Source organism: Oscarella lobularis, chromosome 1, assembly GCF_947507565.1.
Source record: "Oscarella lobularis chromosome 1, ooOscLobu1.1, whole genome shotgun sequence".
NCBI classification, from domain to species: Eukaryota; Metazoa; Porifera; class Homoscleromorpha; order Homosclerophorida; family Oscarellidae; genus Oscarella; species Oscarella lobularis.
This window is the reverse complement of record NC_089175.1, coordinates 5478680-5493912: the sequence shown is the minus strand read 5'-3', so window position 1 is coordinate 5493912 and position 15233 is coordinate 5478680. Positions and strand designations below refer to the sequence as shown.

The 15233-nt window shown below is 43.6% G+C and overlaps 3 protein-coding genes across 14 annotated transcripts; all 3 read right to left on the bottom strand.

The window, feature by feature from the left end:
* Positions 1-218: 218 nt before the first annotated feature.
* On the bottom strand, positions 219-6180 carry LOC136191471 (uncharacterized). 8 transcript variants are annotated; one of them, XM_065979839.1, is made up of 16 exons: positions 5890-6180; positions 5363-5842; positions 5266-5304; positions 4953-5210; positions 4825-4899; positions 4689-4761; positions 4366-4629; positions 4270-4319; positions 3931-4226; positions 3818-3877; positions 3685-3759; positions 3249-3629; positions 2890-3182; positions 2725-2835; positions 889-2676; positions 219-838 (listed from the first exon to the last, which is right to left on the bottom strand). In XM_065979839.1, exons 12-16 carry the CDS (start codon positions 3544-3546, stop codon positions 443-445), a joined length of 2886 nt encoding a protein of 961 aa, XP_065835911.1. In that variant the 5' UTR covers positions 3547-3629; positions 3685-3759; positions 3818-3877; positions 3931-4226; positions 4270-4319; positions 4366-4629; positions 4689-4761; positions 4825-4899; positions 4953-5210; positions 5266-5304; positions 5363-5842; positions 5890-6180; the 3' UTR covers positions 219-442. The 8 variants fall into 8 exon arrangements, with proteins under 8 accessions (XP_065835911.1, XP_065835918.1, XP_065835926.1 ...); XM_065979846.1 differs by having other exon boundaries at positions 219-483; positions 559-838; positions 3685-4226; XM_065979854.1 differs by having other exon boundaries at positions 889-2434; positions 2516-2676; positions 3685-4226.
* A 160-nt stretch (positions 6181-6340) lies between these two features.
* LOC136189138 (uncharacterized) lies at positions 6341-11576 on the bottom strand. Of its 3 annotated transcripts, none has more exons than XM_065976995.1 (11): positions 11290-11576; positions 10751-11242; positions 10623-10700; positions 10320-10567; positions 10157-10265; positions 10025-10105; positions 9156-9970; positions 7188-9101; positions 7107-7131; positions 6987-7052; positions 6341-6941 (listed from the first exon to the last, which is right to left on the bottom strand). In XM_065976995.1, exons 1-11 carry the CDS (start codon positions 11573-11575, stop codon positions 6607-6609), a joined length of 4449 nt encoding a protein of 1482 aa, XP_065833067.1. In that variant the 5' UTR covers position 11576; the 3' UTR covers positions 6341-6606. The 3 variants fall into 3 exon arrangements, with proteins under 3 accessions (XP_065833067.1, XP_065833076.1, XP_065833059.1); XM_065977004.1 differs by having other exon boundaries at positions 6341-6932; XM_065976987.1 differs by having other exon boundaries at positions 6341-7052.
* A 633-nt stretch (positions 11577-12209) lies between these two features.
* On the bottom strand, positions 12210-15208 carry LOC136191614 (uncharacterized). 3 transcript variants are annotated; one of them, XM_065979989.1, is made up of 4 exons: positions 14487-15205; positions 12761-14436; positions 12658-12694; positions 12210-12610 (listed from the first exon to the last, which is right to left on the bottom strand). In XM_065979989.1, exons 2-4 carry the CDS (start codon positions 14027-14029, stop codon positions 12297-12299), a joined length of 1620 nt encoding a protein of 539 aa, XP_065836061.1. In that variant the 5' UTR covers positions 14030-14436; positions 14487-15205; the 3' UTR covers positions 12210-12296. The 3 variants fall into 3 exon arrangements, with proteins under 3 accessions (XP_065836061.1, XP_065836068.1, XP_065836076.1); XM_065979996.1 differs by having other exon boundaries at positions 12210-12598; positions 14487-15203; XM_065980004.1 differs by lacking the exon at positions 12658-12694 and having other exon boundaries at positions 12471-12598; positions 14487-15208.
* Positions 15209-15233: the final 25 nt, after the last annotated feature.

The following is a 15233-nucleotide window of genomic DNA, read 5'->3' as shown; positions in this document are numbered from 1 at the left end:
TTTTCCACGAGCAAAATCGGTAGACTTTTGAGCTCTCTCTTAAATTAATCAAATAATCGACGAAAAATGGCGTTTTCTTCCGCTTGCCTGAACCATGCAGATGATTTTTTTGATCGACGTAATATATGTAGTGCACGATACTGCGCGGATACATACTCGGACCCTCGGTGGAAAATTACAAAATCGCTGGGATCTAGGTCCGTCGTGTCGCACAAAGCTTGAATACATTAGTTGCAATAAAAAGAAACAAAACAAAACAAAACGACTGTAATGAAAATCTTAATTGACGACAAGCACCGATAATCCTAATTATTAAGACAGGCCGGGTTGCGTACTAAAAGTCTACCATCTAAACTGCAAATATGCCTGAACGCTTTTTAATAAAACTGATGCACCATCCAATCCACTCAGTTATTATCTAGGTTACAACGTTGTAGTGTAGTTATAGCACAGTGCAATTACGTTCTAACCAGTCAGACCACCCTAAAGGGTTTGCATCGAAACGATCGATTACTTCGTCGTCTAGGTTAAAAACTTTAGCAGCAATAGCCTTCTTACCTTCTTTGCAAAGGGCTCTACACAGTGTTTCCACTGATGCAGAATTTGACTCCCGTTCCATCCATTGTTTTAGAGCTTGGTAAGCTTGCTCCCGGCAACGACGGCAGTCACTTTCAATCTGATCAATTTTGGTATCAGGAATTGAAAGTCGGCGAGCAAGAGGCTTCCAATCAGAAGCAATAGCATCACTCAGGGTATTTAGCTCATCCCATGACGGTTTTCGTTTCAGTACTTGACGTAAAAATAACGCACGGTGTCGATCTTGGCGTGAGGAGACACTCTAAAGACCTACTTCATTAAACTGATGAGCAGAAAAACTGTTGATCGCACCTCTTTCTTGTACCAGCGATGAACAAGTTTCAGATGCTCTTTTACGATAAATTGTCCCGATTTGTTTAGGATTACAACCGATAGAGAACCTGGCTTACAGTTCTCAGGACGTTCTACTAAACAGTCATCGTTCGGAAGTTGGCAACTTAGATTGCCGGCAGCAGTTTCCGTTTCATCCCCCGACTCGGACGTTCTGCTCTGAACGCATTTAGTCACTTGGTAGTAAAACTTAAACTTCAGTCCGGTCATTCCTCGTTTCTTCGCGCTTTCAACGCTGTTAAATATGAACTGTCCAATTACATTAGCCTCCTGTAAAACTGACGACCTTGCCTCTTCCATGTCTCCTTCACCGTTCATTGAGACAATCAAGCAAGCACCTCTGTCGTAGAACAACAGCTCAAGCACCAAATTGTTTGGTATCCTAAAATGGCAACGACTCCGAGTAAGCTTACACCCTTTTGGATACTTCCGTGCGCATTTCGTTACAATTCGAAAGAAAAGAACTTCAGGAATTGTCTTCACTTCTTCAGGAAAAATTATAATAGGCGGAGGAAACTCTTCGCTTGGACTATACTTCTCCCACACTGAAGGACCCGTCGGCTTCTGCGAGAGCATGCACGGAATAAAGAACGTTGAAGAAGCTTCTGGTGAATCAGTTACAATGTCCAGCATTCTTAGAACTTCTAGTACTGGCTCTTGATCCCTGGGATCCACCTTTGCTTCCGTTAGCTTGTTCAGTACCATCTCTCTGCTAAATTTCCCCGTTTTACAAAGATTTCGCCAACGACGCTCAAATTTGTCATCTCCGGGCCCTTTAGCGGTGACAAATGCGGCCACCGTATTGATGAGCCATTTAGGATCAACAATGACGCAATTCGCCAGTTCGGAAACGTCCCAGAAATAAAAGATTACGCCGAGGTTGTGCAGAAACATCAAAGCCAACAGCGCTTCATCCTCATATTTAATTCCAACGCGATAGGCAAGCTTAATGGCTGTTTCGACGCTGATGATTTTTCCCATTCTCCAAGAAAGAAGATAAAGTTCAAAACGAAGCCATGCCACTGGTATTAGACGCGCTTTGTCTTTCCGGCACCAATAGTGCTTTGACGACTTGTCGAGTAAAGAAGCAATTGCTGTAACGCCCTCGCAACGCTCTTCTGGTTTGGTTTCCCCAGACTTGGTATTATCAACTGGAAAGAACCACAGCCCATTTTCACGGTTTCTGACAATGTGATCTTCGCACTTTGAATCAGTGATTAATTTATGAAGTTCAGCATTTTGAGATTTAAGAATTTCTTCACAATTTGGTAGTCTTTTCACCTTATCAATGTGAGTGGCAACGATTAGAACTGCGGGGTAGTTGACACCACCTAAGTCTTTTCCTAAATACGGAGAAGGCATGTCAGAAGGATGACTAATGCCAATTGATGTGAACCAGTATTGAAGGAAATCTTTGTTGCAGTCAAAAATGGACGATTCTTGAGCAATACCAGCTGAAGTTCCTTCGAAACGATAAGACGATTTTGCCTTCTCGCTAAGACCTTTGCTGATGTCAAAAACCAGCAAATATATGCATACAGGGTACTCAAACGCGGTCGGCATAAATGCCGTGTGTGACGTTAGATACCTTTCTTGCCCACCCAAATCCCAGATAAACTTTGAAATGACATCGAATTTCTCGAGACTGGCCAGAGCTTCGCTTGATCTGAGATACTCAGCAATCATTTGATGTTGCTCCGAAGTTAATTTTTCATTTTTGGTGATCTCCTCAATATGCTGGTCTAGCTCCTAAGAAGAGAAAGCGTCAAACAATAAAGGTAGATTTCCCGTACTTACAGTTTCATCACTTCGAGATTTCCTTTGATGTAATTTTCTCTTTTTGGCATAAGTAGCTGCTCCTGTTTCTTTTGCACAAGAAGCTGCTTGTGCTTGGTTCAATGCAGTTGCCTTTTAGAAAACAAAATTAGATCATAAGAGACAGCGAGAGAAAAAGCATAATACTTGATGCTGTCGTTCTGTGATCACATATCCAGCCGCAAGATATTTGTTCAAATGCTGCGCCTTCTCGTATTCCTCTTGACGCCACGGATGCTGTCCCGTCTTTCCTTCTGCTGCCGTTACAGCCATGTGAATAGCGATGCTGTCCGTGCTCGGGTTTTGGGGCTTGAAGGGACGATCCAAGAAAGAGTCGATTAGGCACGATTTACCCGCGCCGTCTTGACCGACCACCATCACGCGATATCGATTGATGGGAACTGAGCCAGAAGCAAGAGCTTCCTTGAGAATACTTTTATCTACGAGACAACAAAGACGACGTTACAGCGCTGGGCAAATGGCAATCAAAGCAAAGCAAATCTTACGTCTTTCTATACGATCTATAAGGTCCTTTCCTCCTTTAACGCCACAGAGCACTTCGTAGAACTTTTCGTAACTTCCTGAAGGACTTTTGAACACGAAATCAAGTAGTTGGCTTGCCATGTCGTCAGTGCCCGATCTTGTTGGCGATTGAGAGCATAGGAAATCTTTATCGTCGAAGGTCAGAAGACCCTGATCTTCTAGTAAATCAAGAAATATATCACCATCATCCTGCTGCATAACTATGCTTAGAAGAGAAACAGCATTGGGAAACCGAAGTTCTTCCCATTTGGGGTCGGCCATGAGTCCCCAAACGCACGTGATAGCGCGTAAGTTGTTTACTGTACATTGGAATTCCCGTTTGACGTTCTCGTGCTCACGTTGATCTAGAAGAGCCGAGAAATTTGTTTAAATTAAAAGGTTGATAGACAATTAAGTTACTCGATGGAATGTGACTCCTTTCGTACGTACTTACGTACGTACGTGTTAATTTATTCTATACTGTACGTCACACAGCTAATAAGTAAAAGCTTTGAATGCAACTAAAAAGTGAAACTAAATAATCAATTCTTACCAAACATCAAACTCATCTTAACTAACGCTGATCATCGTTCTAACTCTTCTTGCCCCTTTCCTTAACAAAAGGCGTTGTGTTTGCGCATACAAACCTTCTTCTCAATGTAGTACTTTCGACGTATGCATTCCAAATTCGAATTGTTCGGTCCCATGAAGCGGAAAGGTATTAATTTCTTTCTGAAATATGAATAATGCATCAAATCTATGTGCCCCGTTTGTCTACAGCATACGGGAACTCTACACAAATAACCTTAGCAAACGTGATTACTGCGGCTGACTGCTTGCGTTTCCATACGACAACCTGACGCCTTTTTGTTGATGCTGAAACTCCGTTGAAGAGACTACTGAATCGTTGCCCTTGTTCTCACCTATAACTTCATATGTATTTCAGCATCATCAACGAAAATCTAAACAAATTGTCTATATCTTTCTATTACGTATTTTTTGTACTTTTACGAGTCCTTGATCAGTTCTCTTTAGGTGCTTATGAAATCTGATACCTATAATGAGCTAATAATTAAAATTATTATATATCAGACCCCTTACGTTTACTCTGGATTCAAGTTCATACGTTTCGGATCCTCCTGCAATTCAGATGATCTTGTTGTGGATGCGATGGCTGTGGATGTTCCTGGACTGCTTGTGATTCTGTTGTGCTGCTGTTTGGTTGACTATTGCTTGGCGTATGATACACCAAGAGAGGATGGTGAGCTGAGCCCGGATTGGGTTCTGATTCGTGAATCGCGGGCGGTTCCACAGCGATTGGTGGCTGAGCAGAAGATGCAACCCGACCCAACGGCTCAGATTCAGCTGAAAATCAATACATGCACTGTAGTGGAACACCATGGTCGAAATAATGTATCCCTTACCTTCTCCTACTTGAAATCTACTAGGTCGGCTCGGGGCTGGAGCAGACTGACTCCCTCTTGGTCTTTGAGTTAGCTTCAAACAGTGAAACAAAAGAGACTTATGGTTGGAAGATGTCTGTACCCTCTTCATGTCCACCTCGTAAATATAGGGACTGCGCAAGAATTTCTTTTTCGATCCCTTTTGTCGCAAGAACTCTTCAATTTCGGAGACCTGCAGAAATAAGTGTAACAAAACGACGTGTTTCCAATGCAAAACAAATCAACCAAATTAGGGTCCAGCTGCTGCGATGATGATGGCACGACTTCCATTGGGCTGACTAGACGTTGCTGAGGAGTCGCACGGCAAATTTTTTGTAACGTCCCAGTCAGTCATCGACGAAGGATCCTTCTTTTCTTGAACTGGAGTCGTCGTAGTTGATTGCCAAGTCATCGATGAAGGAGCAGAGCTCTCTTCTTCAATTGGCGTCGTCGTCGACGTCGATAGAAAAGAAGAGAACTCGTCAGAACGTCTCGAAGTCGTCCCTACAAATAATAATATATAGCATCGATTTCCAAAGACGGTCCCTAATTAATTAACCGGAAGAAATTTGTGGAGAAGATGATCCACGTGCAGATACTAAAATACAAATATGTTTACATACATTATTAGTCAACATCTTCTGACTTTCACTCACGTGGAGTCACTGGTCTATCTTTAGTAAAAGACAACTCTCTTCCTTTTGGATACCACACATTTGGCTCTGAGTGAGATGGGTGAAGATGAATGTCACGACTACGGTAAGGCGGCATAACTTGAGACTGGGTTAATGTAGCCAAAGACTGATTGCACTGAGAAGGACTTTGCCACGAATGATGATAGTCAATTACATTCCTATCTATCTTCGCAAGACTGGCGATCTGGTAGCATAGATTTTGAGACTCGGCGGTGGCTGGCCCCGTTATGATGACGAGCTTGCGGTTCAACGCATGTGCATTCTGCGTCGACATGCACGCGTTTCGATAGAATCCCGTCAAATTAGCATAGATCAGTTCAACAGCAACGGAAGCAAATAGACGGTCTCTTATCGTAGGAAATTCGCGGTAAAACGATCCTCGTAGACTTATGTCAACAATGATTATGAAGAAAGACGACAAAACTGTCTCGGGCGGGATTCCTATTTTTCGAAAGTGAAAACGGGAACCACGCCCACTCTTACGTTACCTTGGAAGTGAGGAACGATTGTTTCTACGACCGCTCTGATTGGTCGAAGAGCATGTTCTGCGTTCGTCCTCGTCGCTTGCAGAGCTTTGCAGAAAGCCGGAAATTTGGCTGGGTCGGCGAAGGGAAGGATTTCTGTAACGAGACTGTCGATTGCCTCGTCTCGTCTTCCGCGTTTGAGCCGCTCCACGTCGACGCCATTCAGTAGGCCACTGCTGTACAGAGAATTGATAAGTCCGTCACCGAGGGGCAAGCGATCGTGCAGAAAAACGAGAAGATAACGTAGAACGTCCATTTTTTGTAACGTGCGCTATAGCAACGACAAATCGAAAGCTTTCCTATCGCAAAAATCTAATTGGCCCAAACTATCCTACATGATCTTTTTTGTAGTTCACGAGCCGTGACTTTTTTTCTCTGCTCTAAGTCATACATGCAGGCAGTCTACAGTACAAAAATCAATACGACTATAATTTATTAATTAATAAAAAATGCAAAACGGGTTGCGTAAAAATAGTACGTCTGCACTGAAAGAACAAAATTTCGTCCTTCCGCCATCTAACCATACATATGACAACACCGCAAGAATAATCAGCTAAAAACGCACAATAAAAAACAAGGACTGTAGAATATCGAAACCACTTAGAACGTCGTTGTCTAAGGCCAAAACTAGTGCAGCAACATCCTTTCTACCTTCTAGGCAGCAGGGTTTGAGCAAACTCGTTACTGACTATTGTCTTCGTCTCTAGTACTGGCAGCCTGCAATGCAATTAGTACTTTCGGCCCGTAAACGTTTTTCACAACGTCTTCCAGTTCTGACTTGTAGATGGCACTAGCAAGGTCCCAAACTTTCCCTTCACCCTTTTGCTTCTTCATCCATGTCTGTAGCATTGCATAGCATTGTTCTTCTTCTTGAACTTTAGAACGTTCGCACGAGCCTATCTCAGAGTCTGAGAGACTCGTCGGACCAAGCTGACGCGCCACACGCTTCCAATAAGACTTGACTTTAAAATACACCTCCCTAAGGTGTTTGTCTTCAACCTTCTCGTCTTTAAAATCTAATTCTGGAGCTGCAAAAAAAGCATAAAACGCATTTATCTTACTTTGAAGAGCCGTTTCTTCCCTTGGGTTGCTTAACGCTTGTGTTGTAGGCTGTCTCTTCAGAATTTCTGCAAGAGAAACGTCTCAGACGGATATATTATTCGTTTTATTACTGTGTGGACCTCGAGGTTCAGAAAAGCAGAGATTCTAAAGAAACATAAATGCCATTCATTAACGAGGAGAAGAAGTGTCATTGATCGGACCTCTTTCTTGTTAATGTACCAGCGATAAACCAAATCCCGATCTTCTCTGGTGATACACGTCTCCGATTTGTACATAATTTGCTGCTGGCAACCCGCTTGACCATCCCGAGCCGGGTTACAGCTCTCAGTCAGTTTTACTAAACGGGCATCGCCTGGTAGTTTGCAACTCAAGTTGCCAGCATCTGCACTCTCTGACGTCTCGTCACGGATGCATTCAGACACTTGATAGTAAAACGCAAGCTCCAGTCCGCTCATTCCTCGCTTCTTCGCGTTTATAACGCTGTCGGTCACGAACTGTTGAATTCCGGGTGCCCTTCGTGGAACCGACAACTTCGCCTCATCTTTGTCTCCTTCTCCGTTCAATGAAACAATCAGACAAGCGCCTCTGTTATAGTACAATAATTCGAGCACCAGACTGTTGCCTATTCGAAATAGGCAGCGATTTCGAGTCAGGTCGCACCCTTCTGCGTATTCCCGTGTGAATTTCGTCACGATTCGAAAGAAAAGAGCTTCGGGTATTGTCTGCACTTCGTTAGGATAAACGACGATGGGTGGAGGAAACGCTTCGCTCGGACAATACTTCTCCCACGTCGAGGGACCTGATAGTCCTTGCGAGAGCATGCATGGAATGAAGAACGTCGAGGAAGAAAATTCAGGTGGATCACATAGAATATCTAGCATTCTTAGCACGTCTAGAACTGGCTTTTGATCTCTGGAATCCACCTTTGCTTCCGTTAGCATGCTCATTACCATGTCTGTGCTAAATTTTCCAGTTTCACAAAGCTTTCGCCAACGGCGTTGGTGCATAACCTTTGTTGGCTCTCTAGCAGTGACAAATTTGGCCACAGTGTTAATGAGCCACGTAGGATCGACAACGACAAAATTGGCCAGTTCAGGAACGTCCCAGAAATAAAAGATTACGCCGAGGTTGTGAAAAAACTTCAAAGCCGAAAGCGCGCCTTCCTTAGATTCGATTCCAACACATTTAGCAAGCTTAATGGCTGTTTCAACGTAAATGATTTTTCCAAATTTCCACAGAACAAGAAAAAGTTCAAAGCGAACCCATGTTACTGGCATAGGAAGCTTCTGCGACCAATAGTGTTTGGACGAACCGTCAAGTTTAGAAATGATTGTCTTGACTCCTTCGCAACGCTTAGAGTCTTCTGTTTGCCCAGCCTTGGTGTTATCAACTCGAAAGAACCACTGCCCGTTTTTAGGATTTTTGACGATGTGATCTTCGCACCTCAAGTTTCGGATTAAACTGTCAAGTTCATCATTTTGCGATTTAAGAAATTCTTCACAATTTGGCATTTTTGCCACTTTATCAATGTGAGTGGCGGCGATTAGAACAGCGGGATAGCTAACTCCTTTCAAGTCTTCTCCTTCTCCCAAATACGGAGAAGACATGTCAGAAGGATGGCTAATGCCAATGGATGTGAACCAGTGCCGAGGAAAATCTCGGTTGTACTTAATATTCAATAGTTCAAGAGGAACATCAGCTGAGGTTCCTCCAAGACGATAAGACGATTCTGCCTCATCGCCAAGAGGCTTGCTGATGTCAATAACAAGTAGATACATGCACACGGTGTACTCAGACTCGGTGGGAATGAGAGCTGCGTGCGACGTCAAATACCTTTCTTGTCCACCCAAGTCCCAGAGGAGCTTAGAACTAACTTCAAAATTCTCGAGACCGGCCAAAGCTTCACTTGATTGGAGATACTCAGCAAACATTTTCTGTTGCTCGGCAGTTAAATTTTCATCTTTGGTAATCTCCTCAATGCGCCTGTCGAGCTCTCGAGTGGCAGAAGAAAAATCGGCGTCATTATCACTAGCAAACACTTCACGGTACTCTGAAGACATTTTTTCATCTTCCGGTGCTTCTCTTTCAGTTGCATCAGATTGCGTCAGCGTCTCCTAACATCAGAAATTAATTAAACAAAATTAATTGTGGAATTAAAGTATAATAACTTGATGCTGTCGTTTTGTAATCACATATCCAGCTGCAAGATATTTGTCTAAATGTTGCGCCTTCTCATATTCCTCTTTGTGCCACGTGTGCTGACCCGCCTTTCCTTCTGCTGCCGTCACAGCCACGTGAATAGCAATGCCATCCGTGCTCGGGTTTTGGGCTTTGAAGGGACGACCCAAGAAGGAGTCTATCAGGCACGATTTTCCCCCGCCATCTTGACCAACCACCATCACGCGATATCGATTGATTGGAACTGAGCCAGAAGCAAGAGCTTGCTTGTAGATGTTCGTATCAACAGCGTGCCTGTCTGTACTCTTAGACTCTTCTGCGATAATTAACTCGTCAGCTTCGGCGCCAACTTTCCGTGAGTCAAACTTGGCAATACGTTCTTCATTCTCAGCACCAACGCCGGAACGGTGGTATTTTTCGTCTACACGTACATCGTTTTCTTCGTTCGGAATCAGAGGAATGCTAGAAGGTAAGGTATCTGGCCTTGCTAGGCTGCCTTGAGGATTAAATTGATCCCGAAGGACATAACTTGTGCACGAATGTGCTCCCGAGTTTTCTGAAGGACTTGCGTGACTTTGTGATGGTTTTGGATGTTGCTGGATTGCTTGTGATTCTGGTGTGTTGCTTTTTGGGCGAGTACATCCTTGCGAGCTGTACGAAGAGCGAGGACCGTGCGCTAAGCCCGGATTGGGTGACGACTCTTGAATCAAACACTGCAGCACAGAAGAAGGCTGTTCCACAACGATTGGTGCGGAAGAGCTTTCAGAACCAAATGATGAAAGAGAACTGCGCTGTTCAGATTCAGCTGAAACACCAATGGTGGTACAGTATCGCATAATCAAAATAATTAATCACTTACTTTCTCCTAATTGACGTTCAACTGGTGGTGCAGCAGGCTGGCTCAAGACTGGGGCAGACCTACTCACTCTTGGTCTTTGAGCTAACTTCAAACAGTGAAAAGTCTTAGGATACTTTCAGAGGATGTCTGTACCTTCTTCGTAGCCACCTTGTGAATTGCCACTACCCAGGGAATGCGCCGAAATTTCCTGCTGATCTTTAATGATACCCATTTGCCGTAAAAGGTTTGTAAAATGTGAAACCTGCAAAAACAAATGTAAGAACACGACGTGTTCCCAATGCCAAAACAAATTAACCAAATCGGGGACCGGCTTCTGTAATGACGCCACGACTCCCATTGAGATGTCTTGACGTGGCTGAAGATTCGTAACTCTTGTAATGTCTGACTCCATCACTGAAGAAGGACCCTTTTCTTCTTGAATTGGTGTACTCAAAGTTGTTTGCCAGGTCATCGATGAAGACGCAGAGCGCCCTCCTTGAACTGACATCGTTGACGTTGATAGAAGAGAAGAGAACTCGTCAGGACGTCTCAAGATCATTCCTCCTAACAATAAACAATATACAGCAATGATTTCAAAAGATATTCTTAATTAATGAACCAGATGAAAATTGTCTGACGTCAGGAAGAGATCCATGACGAGCAGAGCGACTTTCTTCTCCTCCACGAGATGCCAATGCTAAATAAATATGTTTGCATTATTATGCAACATCTTTGTCTTTCACCCACCTAGAGTCACTCCTCTATTTTTAGATGAAGACAACGCCCCTCTTCCCTTTACATTTGGCTCTGACTGATATGGATCAATGTCACGACTATGGGAAGGCGGCATAACTTGAGACTGAGACTGGGTAGTCGTAGCTGAAGATTGATTGCACTGAGAGGGTTGTGACGTCTTCCATGCTCTTTTCCACGAATGATGATAGGCAATGATATTCCTATCTATCTTCACAAGATTGGCGATTTGGTCACAGAGATTTTGAGACTTGGCGGTGGGTGGCTCCGTTATGATGACGAGCTTGCGGTTCAACGTGTGTGTATTCTGCGTCGACATGCATGCATTTCGATAGAATCCCGTCAAATTAGCATGGACCAGTTCAACAGCAACGGAAGGAAAGAGATGGTCTTTCATCGCAGGAAATTCGCGGTAAAACGATTCTCGTAAACGTATGTCGACAATGATTATCACGGAAGACGACAAAACCATCTCGGGCGGGATTCCTATTTTTCGAAAGTGAAAACAGGGACCACGCCCACTCTTGCGTTACCTTGGAAGTGAGGAACAATCGTTTCTACGACCGCTCTGATTGGTCGAAGAGCGTGTTCTGCGTTTTCCGCTTGCAGCGCTTTGCAGAAAGCTGGAAATAAGGCTGGGTCGGCGAAGGGAAGGATTTCTGTGACGAGACAGTCGATTGCCTCGTCTCGTCCACGGTGTTTGAGCTGCTCTACGTCGTCGCCCTTCATTAGGCCATTGCTGCACAGGTTAGTGATGAGTCCGTCGCCGAGAGGCAAGCGGTCGTGCAGAGAAACGAGAAGATAGCGAAGAACGTTCATTTGCGCCTGCGAACGTGCGCTAGCAACAACCACAACCACCACGGTTGCGCGGGTTACCTAGCCTAAAATTCGGCTCATTCCAATGCCATTTTTCTGCTCTAGGTCATGTGCGCTGTTGCATCCACAAAGGCATAAGGTAGAAAGAATTAGTAGCTAGTGTAGGACAGAGCTAATATTGCAAATATAATCACACAACTTTAATTAAATTTAAACATTGTCCACTGAATACGTAGCACAATATGAGTAAATAGTTTACTTCAAGAACGAAATTTTGTTCTTTGTCATCTGAACATCATATGACGACATCCGGAAAATATTCACATTAATTAAAAATTCAGGGCGTTCATTGTCTAACAGAATGTGATAATTAAAGACAAACCAAAACAAACACAGTATTCGAGTACGACGTAAGATCTTCACATACTCAGTTATCTCTCCATGTTGCTCTGGAGTTAATTTTCAATTTTGGTTATCTCATCAATGTTTTTGTCTAGCTCCTATGTAGAAGAAAAAAGGGGTCACGCAGATGTAGATTCTACATAGTACATACTTACAGTCACTTCTTCATCACTGTGCGGTTATTCCTGTGCTCCTATTCCTATGAGTACAAAAAGTGTTTGAGTGTACAAGAACGCGCTTTCGTTCTTTCTTCGCCTAAAAATACGTGATGCTATATAACTAACAGTTCGACTAAAGAAAAGAACAGAATTGTTTGTGCTAATTAGAATGACCGGTCACGTAGAACTTCATCGCTTAGCTCAAAAACTTCAGCAGCAATAGCCGTTTGACCTTCGTCACGTAGGGCTCTGCAAAGTGCTTTTACTGATGCAGACTCTGACTCCCGCTGCACCCATTGTAGTAGAGCTTGGTATACCTGCTCACGAGGGTCATTAGCGTATTTCCGTTCAATTTCAGAGATGTTGGGCTCAGGAACTAACAGACATCGAGCAACAGGCTTCCACGACGTCAGTTCTTTACTCAGTTTGTTTAGCTCTCTTCCTGTAGGTTTTCTTCCCAGTATTTCTGCAAAACAAACTTCAATGCACGGATAACTATTAATTATGCAATACTACTATGTTCACCTGAATCAACAACAGTCGTCACTTCCTGAGGCAACTCCTGGTCAAATTTAAAATTGCTTAGACAAACGACGAGATTTACAATTCAGATTGCCACTAAATTTACCTGTAGCCGATCTAAAGAATATTCTTGCAAGGTGAGAAGAATGCTTCTTCTTCTTCTTCCGCACATCAGACGCACTTCAAGCCATATTTGATCAGAAGCTTCTTCTTTTCGCTTCTCCAAAGTTAGTGATTCCGTATGGTGCTTTATAACACTTCTTCTTGCTTGCTGCAAGCTTCGTTTTTCAATACGCATGACTTTGTTAGAATGTAGCCTCCAACCAGAAGAAACATTTTTGCATTGAAGACTGACTGGGTCCTTAAAGTAGATTGTCACACTCTGATCTAGAAGCAAGGGTAAGTGTTTATAGCGCGCCTTCAATTCGTTGATGAAACGCATTCTTGAAGAAGTAAAGCGAATATCAACTACTGCTTTTGTTAAATGAGGAAAATTTTGTCCACTCGTCCACCTTCCAAACGCTAGCACGTAATATTTGTGTCCGAAACAATGAAACATTCCCGCAAAGAACCTGCAAAAATGCTGAGTAGTAATTTCCAGATACGATTCGTGAAGGACAGCCGACATTCCAGTTCCACCATGGACTTCAGTTGGATTTACTCCGACACAAGTACTAGAAAACGAGACGGAGTGCGGCGCCTTGTAGAAAAGAAACGCTTGTTTCTGTTCGAAACGTGGCAAAAGCCTCATTGTGATTGTGACATTTTCTGCAAACTCTTCGCCACACGGATGTAGGAACAGAAGATCTGTTATGTCCGTATCATCTTCAACGCTTTCAGACTCCTCAGACTGATACTCGTAAACGGTGAAACCAACGTTTATAGCGCTGCCTACGACGGCTCCAGGAGGAATAATCAATGAGAAGAACTCAGATTCAATTGTATCTCCTGACTGACCCACGCATTTAAGTACAGTTTGCGCTTTTGCAAACTTTAGTGTCATCCCTCTTACTTGAAAAGAATGGCTGAAGGGGCTCTCGATGACAGCTTTTTCGAAAACGGATTTAGTGCTTATTTCACGTTCACCTCCTAGCACTGCGAAGACGTGTTCCTGTCCTTCGGTCGCTCGCAGAACCGAGACAAAGTCATCGTAAGACTTCGGTCCCTTTCGTGGCAAAATATCGCTGAGTAGCGCGAGAGATTTCTCTTTTCTCGACGTCATCGAGTGAAGACGATGATATTCCTCTTTCGTGATGAGTCGCTTGCGAAAGAGCTGATGGAGGAACGAGTCGGGATCAAGAACTGAGGCGAGATCGATCAATAAGGGTCGGACAACAGATTCCCATCGTCTGTCGACCAACGAAGACGTCGCCATGGTTTGAAATGAGTCACGTGATCGTATGGTGAGACAGGTGCAAAATTAGAAAACAACTCTCGGTATAATGAACTGCTACAGAATCAGGAAAATTGCATCTTCTTGCTCTTTTTCTCAACAGAAAGGGCACCGTGTATATAAACTAATTCTTTTCCCTTACTTCATTTGATGTACGCATTCCAAATTAATAATATCGTTTGATCCCACGACGCGGAAACATAAGCCTTTGTCTGCAAAAGTTTGAAGCTAATGACACTCTGCAAAACAACTAGCCTGGTAAACGACAGGTACTGTAACTATTTCACCTAAAGATAATCATCAACGTCAGCGACGATGCATCCATTCTTCTTGACAGAGCTGTCACGTTGCCACAAGTGTCTAATATTGCACTGACTACCGTCTCCTTTCTAACAAAGAAATCAAAAATTAATCAGTCTGATTTAGGTGTACCTCTCACCCAATGATCATTGTCTGTGCTCATTTCGTAATAATATAAAAATTAGATCATCCTGAAAGCGCAAGTATAATAACTTGACGCTGTTTTTGTAATCACATATTCAGCCACGAGATACCACGTGGATGTGCCTTCGTGCCTTCTAATAAAGATACATTTGATGCCACGTGTGCTGGGCCATCACGTGATATCGATTGATGAGGAACTAAGCCAGAAGCAAGAGCTTGCTCGTAGATATTCTGTCTTTTCTATCCTGATTTCAATGACGACAAGGGAGTTCCTGCTCTTCGATCATATAATAATTGGCCTTCAAAAGTTTGCGGCAATCGGAATCAGTAGACCATGCATCTAATTCTTGAGACGGGGACAACGTGACTGTACTGAGAAACTTGTGACTGATTGAATTGGTGGTTGGTGGCCCTGTTACGATGACGGTTCAACGCGGCATGGTCGAGAAACGATTGGCGATCCTTTGGAAGCGAGGAACGATTGTTTCTGCGACCGCCCTGATTGGTCGCCGAGCGTGTTCTGCGTTTGTCTCTTGGGAGGTCGCTTGCAGCGCTTTGCAGAAAGCTAAAAATTTGGCTGGATTGGCGAAAGAAGAATTTCTGTAACGAAACAGTCGATCATGCGTCGATTGCGTCGTTTTTTCTTCCGCGTTTGAGCCGCTCCACGTCGAGGGCGCCTTTCAGTGGGCCACTGCTGTACAGAGTCCGTAGCTGAGGGCGTCGAGCAATCGAAATACGAACG